Source organism: Acyrthosiphon pisum, chromosome A1 (genome assembly GCF_005508785.2).
Source record: "Acyrthosiphon pisum isolate AL4f chromosome A1, pea_aphid_22Mar2018_4r6ur, whole genome shotgun sequence".
NCBI classification, from domain to species: Eukaryota; Metazoa; Arthropoda; class Insecta; order Hemiptera; family Aphididae; genus Acyrthosiphon; species Acyrthosiphon pisum.
In genome coordinates, this window is record NC_042494.1 from 58,414,825 (window position 1) to 58,422,066 (window position 7,242).

At 30.4% G+C, this 7,242-nt stretch overlaps 1 protein-coding gene across 2 annotated transcripts in view; it reads left to right on the forward strand.

Moving 5' to 3' along the window:
* Positions 1–247: 247 nt before the first annotated feature.
* The window catches only part of LOC100167276 (lysosomal acid glucosylceramidase), a 33,652-nt gene continuing 26,657 nt past the window's right edge, over positions 248–7,242 (forward strand). Inside the window, exons 1-3 of one of the 2 annotated variants that reach the window (XM_029487314.1) lie at positions 248–461; positions 526–843; positions 5,208–5,268. In XM_029487314.1, coding sequence (XP_029343174.1) covers positions 841–843; positions 5,208–5,268 — 64 coding nt within the window. In that variant the 5' untranslated portion in view covers positions 248–461; positions 526–840. Of the gene's footprint in view, positions 844–5,207; positions 5,269–7,242 lie in introns of both variants that reach the window. The other variant, XM_029487315.1, reaches the window with a different exon arrangement.

The window sequence follows — 7,242 nt, forward strand, 5'->3', positions numbered from 1 at the left end:
TTTGACGACCGATAGATCGGGATACGACCAAAACCACAGAGTTATGGTTTTTACTTTTTTGAATCCACACTTTATGGAACACCCTGTTATTAACATAATAGTATTACAATAATTATCCGGTTTATCTCGTTTGACGGGTGAGAGAGAGACAGAGTGTGTGAGTGTTTGAGAGGGAGTGAGGAAGTCGGTGCAAAGGTGACCGAAAGTATAACATAACTATAATATTACATTATACACCGATGACTATTAAAACGTAGGCTCAATATGTATTCGTACGAGGACGCGTTACGAATATATCGCGAATCACGCGCGCGTTTCTATAAGTTTACATTGTACCCGAATTCTTATATATAAATTAAAAAATATATTATCAAACAATATTGTAAACCGTAACATAATATACGTATATGTATAGGTACCTACGCGTTTTGGACGGTTTTTTAAGTTCGTTTCGGAGAAGTGTACGTATTAATCGGACTGTATTCATCGCGCTATTTGTAATATATATTGTATTACTAATTATAGGTGTACTGTCATAATATAATATATTATTGCCATAACAATATTATGCTGAAGACTGTCGTAGCAGGAACGGTCATACTTGTATACTGTACGGCAGCCACCTGAGTGCTTAAAGCAGACGACGAGAGGTCATACGTTGGAACAACAATTAAACTGCATACACCGCAATAATACGTAGGTATACATATAACGCGTCATCATGTCTGTCGAGGGGATTGCAACGTGACGCGACGCTAACGAGCACGCGTGGATTCCGGACAGCGCGAGGTGCGATCGCTTACGGTATAATATACCGCACACGCACTGAACACAACCGACATGGTAAGTGTAATCGAACGTGTCAAATATTCCTAAGTATATCGCTTATAATATATAGGAAGATATTACAACCGTGTAATATATATTATATTATATTGGGCAGTGGTGGACTGTGAGAAAACATGACTGTGATCAACTCGGGAAAACTATTTGACTGGTCCTCAAATTTGGATACCTAGTGAATATATTTTGTGATTTTTAGGGTATAAGTACATGGTTATTTAGAAATTATTTATTGGTTATTTAGAAATTATTTGGAACATGTTGACATAAACAAACAAAAAAATTATAGTTTGCATTTAATAACAACAGAATATACAATATTCAATTAAAAATATGTAGGTACATAGATATAATTGATCACTTTTACTTTAGACAATGTCAATAATGTTTTCAACGTCAATATTATTCGATATAGGTATTTTGCTCTACATGCAGTCATAATAGCAGGAATGCCTCTAATTACCGGAAAAAGTCCCGATATCCAACCGGCATAGTCCACCACTATAATGTTATAGGTGTTAAAACGCCATTATTGGTACCTAGACTGAAAGAATAAAATTGCATTGAGTGAAATTTGCATAATATCGGAGTATCATGCTATAGGTAACTGATAGGTGTCTAAATTATTCAAAATTGTACGTTGATAAATGTTATGTGAATTCAAAATATAAGGAGTTCGATATGTGAAAATTAGATCAATGCATTTTATTAATATAACGTTTAGGTAAATAATTACTATAACAGGTCGTACTATAGGTCAGGCGTTAGCTATACCTACTTATAGTACAATATGTAAAACAGTTTTTTTTTTCTATAAATATTATATTGCACGTCTATATTGTTGTTGTTGTGTTATTTGTTTTTTTAAACGATGTTATATACATATTATATGACCTTGACCTTAAGACTCGCATCCTCGAATATATTTCAAAACGTTTGAAATATAACAGTTATTTTAAATTTATATCTTGTAAAATGTAATTATTGTACTAAACATAATACAACGTAAAAATGTACAACCCGATTTTCAAGATAAAATTCCCAGTACCTAGTTTTCAAAGGTGGAAAAAACAAAAAAAAAAAATAAAAAGGTGGGCAAGTGGGTGTTGCTCTGCTGTACAGTAGGGTAGAAAAAAAAACAAAAAAAATTGAAATTTGGAATTATCCGTAAACAGCTCAAAACAAGTAAAATAGTTTGAAAATTTTATGGTGGACAGAAAATGAGAATTTAAGCATTCAGCCAAATTTTCATGTATATCTACATTATACAGTTATTTGTTTGTGAATTACAACAAAATAACAAAATCGCTACATGATAAATCGAGTGAATATCCAATGTTGTAAAAATATGAAATTTAAACGCTTATAAAAATTTAATTTGACTTTCTGGTTGGGATTTTTTTGTTGTTAAAGGTAGACAAACTTATAAGAAATCTTGTGTTCAAATTTTTATGAATTTCTTACTCAAAATAATTTGCACATTTTCGTGATTTTTCCGTATTTTGTCAAGATTTAAACTTTAAATGCTTATAAAAAAAACTGTGACTAAGGATTTTTAATATTTTTCAAATGTCATTGTAACAATAAAGTAGGAGCCTTGTATTTAATTTTCAATTTTTTTTACCCAACAAATAAAGTTTTATTGACATTCATAGAAAAAAGACTAATAAAATTGGAAACTGGAAATGTTCCAAACAGTTCAAAACAAATCAACATTTTTTGAAAATTGTATCGTGTATAGAAAATGCTTATATAAACAACCAGTAAAAATGTCATGTATATACATTATAAAGTAATTTGTTCTAGAGTTACACCAAAAACCAAAATTGGATTTTGTCAAAAACCGGTTTTGCGTGAAAATTCCCGTCTTCTCTTAATTTTTTTTTTGTTTTTCTCTGCGCTTTTAAAAATACTGGGAATTCGACCTCCCCAATGTACCAACTAGATTCACTTTCCCATCGAACAAGCTACCGAAGTTGAAAATCAAAGCATTATTTCGACTACTTATCGTGTACAATCACACACACACAAAAAAAAAAAATAAAACATACATCATTGTAAAATCAATACCATTGCTCTGCTCAGAATCTAAAACTAAGGAAAAACGGGAATTTTTACGTAAAAATCTTTATAGACTATTACAGGTAACAGGTTTGTTCATATATCCATGTTTATTATTTTACTTGTAAGTATGACATAATAGGTACCAAGATGAGTATCTAATTATGATAAATTAATGTAAATTAGATAACATTACACAATATTATTGATGCAAAATCCATATACAGATATAATCTCATCGCTTAACGTTAACGGGTAGGAAGGTGGGTACGGGGTACCTTTTAAAATAAGCGTTTAAAATGGTATTGATGATGATTTATCCATAATAACCTAACCTAATGGAGGGTTCGATTTTTAATTTATAAATAATACATTTGTAAGATTCAAAATTAATACAAATTATAAATTATAAATTATAATTTTATTAAAATAAAACAAATGTTCTTATTTATTAGATAAATGCCCCAGTTAAAATTTTGAGGTATTGGTGTAATCGTGCATTGTGTGACAAGTGAGCTATTTCATTCGTGGGCGACGTGTGCGGCACGAACCGCAGCCGCGAGGGCCCATTTCGCCCAAGACTGAAATTACCTTCCTGCGTGAGCCACACATATTATTTTTGTCATGCCTCTGCGTTTATCGATCACGGCAAAGGTATTGCAGCAGAGATCTATGCAACAACCAGATTATTCTACGAAGTAATTTCACGAAAGAAAAATGTTTACGCGTCATGCAAGGAGGATATAATATGAATATAAGATGTAACCAAAAGTTTGTTTTGTAAGGACCGTGGTATAGATTTCAGTGTCTGGTTGTGCTGGGGATACGCTTGATATTTGCTTCCAGCACTTTTGGGGATTTCCATTTTACCACTAGGCACTTTTGGAGATTTCAACTTTACAGCGTTCTGGACAGAAAAAGATCGCTTTCCAACGCTTAAACCATCAAACTAAACTTTCAGCGCAGGCGTGACAAAAAAATTACTTTGATATGATGAAAGATAACTTTTATTGAATACTTTTGTACACTGGTACACTGTATATGGTTTTACTGTTTTGCTTGAAACTATAACCAATTAATTTGCACTAAATATTAAATAATCGTTAATCTTATCAGTATTCGTTAATTAGTAGCTAACTGCAGTCGGGAGGTGTAACGAAATTATACACCAATAGGTATTATACGATGTCGTAAAATAGAAAACAAATTAAAATATAAACGGAGAAGAGATGTATAAATATTAAATTTAGATCATAAATTATTATTAATTCGTTACGACTTGTAGTATAATATCTGTATGTTTCTTGATTGCTCTTTTCTGCCATTTATACATAGACATTTGATATACCTATATATTTTTTTTCGATTTATGTAAGTATGTTAATATTTTTGTTTGTGAGTAAAAAAAGTTTGACAATTTAATACAAAGTTTCTCAAAGGTTATTCTTACGCATAACCAAATTTACGAATAAAATTAAGAAATATCGATATTCATGGGTACAATTATTTTAAATAGGTGTTTAATGAGCAAAATATTTACAAAATTCTTCAAAATCGGGGAATTAATATAAAAATTATTTTGTAGTTAAAAATGTATGAAATGTTTGAGCTTAACTGTTAAACTTATCAACATCGAAGTATTTAAAATTTAATACACGAGTCCTCGTAAGTTTTTTTTATACTAGATGGTAAATTAATTAAAAAAAGATGGTTTCATAAAGTCACCCATAAATCTTTTATGAAAGATAAAGTTAAAAATTGTACGGCATTAGATATTTAAATGTATTATAAAGATTTATCCCTAAATGATTTAGCATCCCCTTCCAAAAATAAAAATAAATTTTCACGCTGATTAGAGTACAATTGTATCTGAATATAGCTATTGTTACCTTTGGGTTTTGAGTATTAACGGTAGGACGATGTGACAACAATATTATTATTTATTACAATAATAATAAATAATAATAAATTATGGTTTATGTGCAGCCGTCAAAAGGACATTGATATCCATTCTATAACCCAGTTTGCTTTTATATAGTAGAACTTCAGTCATACGGTGGGCTACGTTAATTTAATAAAGAAATTTAATTCACCACATATTCTTTCTTACCGGGGGCATCCTAATTTGCGAATTGCAATGAGTTGTTTATACCTTTTAGTGAGTTATTAGACCATTAAAAACATGTAAATATCTGATATATAAACTCAATACTCATATTTCAATAATTGTTGAACTTATGCAGTTTTCTAGTTTTCTAGTTTGCTAAGTATAAATTACAATTACCAAACATTTTGTGTTACAGGCTGCACAACCGAAATGGATATTGTCGATGGTGGCAATAATGACGATGACTGGACTAACGGGTAAAAAAAATAATAAATATTATACTTCTGTGATTATACTAACTATAGCCAACTAGGTTCCTACTAGAGGTGTTCCGGGTACCCGGTTATCGAGTCCAAACCGGGTACCCGATATCATATTCAGTACCCGACTAATACTCGTTACCCGGCGAATCATTAAAAGATGACTTGGACAGTACCCGGTACCCGGTGTAAAGCTACATTTTTACCCTGGAATATACCCGGTACCCGGCTTAATAAACCCGGCACCCGGGTTATTAATAATAAAAAAAAATGTGTGCCCACAATCGACCAAACGAAAATATTTTATAAAATTATAATAGTAGTTACTAGTTAGTACTAGGCAGTACGCACTAGCCCCTCCGGCCCCCATGCTAGTTGTAATGACTATAAAATAAATCGTTACGTAATTAATAATAATACGTTTACCGATAACGATTTAAAAATAGAGTTACCACGGACAGCCCCACCGATTATAAATGTTGACAATTGACAATTATCTTGTATTCTTGTTTATCTAAAATCTACTATTTATAATCAATGGGTATAATATTATTAATATTTAATATTATATTGTTATGGGTGGTAGACTTGTAGCTTGTTAGTTGTTGCTTTATTTCTCAGTTGTCAGACGTCAGTTGGTTGTTCATCCAAATTCCATAATTTTATAATCATGGACGATGCAAATACTCAGTACATGGTATTTAATATTTATGTAAATTATTACTTGACCAGTACCCGAGACTCAGTTTTTAAAAAAATTATTACTCGACCAGTACTCGAGACTCGGTTTAAAAAAAATTATTACTCGACTAGTACTCGAGACTCGGTTTAAAAAAAAATTATTACTCGACTAGTACTCGAGACTCGGTTTTAACAGATATTGTTACTCGACAAATACTCGGTACCCGGTTTATAAGTAAAAACTGTACCCGGAACACCTCTAGTTCCTACTAACTTCTAACTATACATAATGCATGTGTGATAACTAATTTTAACGGAAATGTGCATGGACACCATAGTAAATTACGAATTTTGAAAATATAACAATAACTTAAAATGTATGATAAATATATTCAAATCAATGCTTAGGTATATATATTTACTGATATTTAGAAAAATCGTACCTGTCGCCTGACCTAATACAATTTATTAAGTACCTAACAAATATAACAAAAAAATAGTTATGATATACTTTTTTAATTATTGTATTTAATTAATTAAAAATACCTAAATCAGAAAAAAAGTATTTTTATAACATGAGTTATGCATAGCGTGTACGTACACACTTTTTATTATACAGTATTGGACTGCATGGCCTAAAATAGTGTGCAGTACGACACTATTAGTGTAGTACGAAATCGGAATAGTGCAGTACAAAATGAAAATGTGTATTGATTATTTTAGTGTTATATTTTGATTTTGTTACTGGTTTTTATTAACTTTTATTTTTTTTTAGTTTTGAATTTGAATTTTAATCTATGGTTATATTTATATTAACTGATAAATTACATGTGAGTGTGTGTGTGTCAAAAATATTGACAGATTATGATAAGATGATATTGTTTTACTTTTTAACGGACCTCGGTTATCTTTATAGTAGATTTCAAAAGCAAATTCAAACGGATGATGTATTAATATTTGATATAGAAATAAGAAAAAATACAGTTGTCCAAATGATTAAAAATTTAAAAGTGAGTCCATTATTGGATGGATGGGAGTATATAATGTTCAAAAAAAACACAATTGTAACTTATAATCCAGAATTTGAAAAAAAATATTATTAAACTGCATAACATTGAATTATTTGATAAAAGTCAACAATCGAGAAGAAAGAAACATAATTCATATGTATCTGATGAACGTTCGTTTCTTGCAATACGAAATTATGTAATTGAACATATTGTTAATTACCTCAACACTCTTCTCGATTTTCTAAAATGCATACAAATGCAAAAAACAGGAATGGTATCA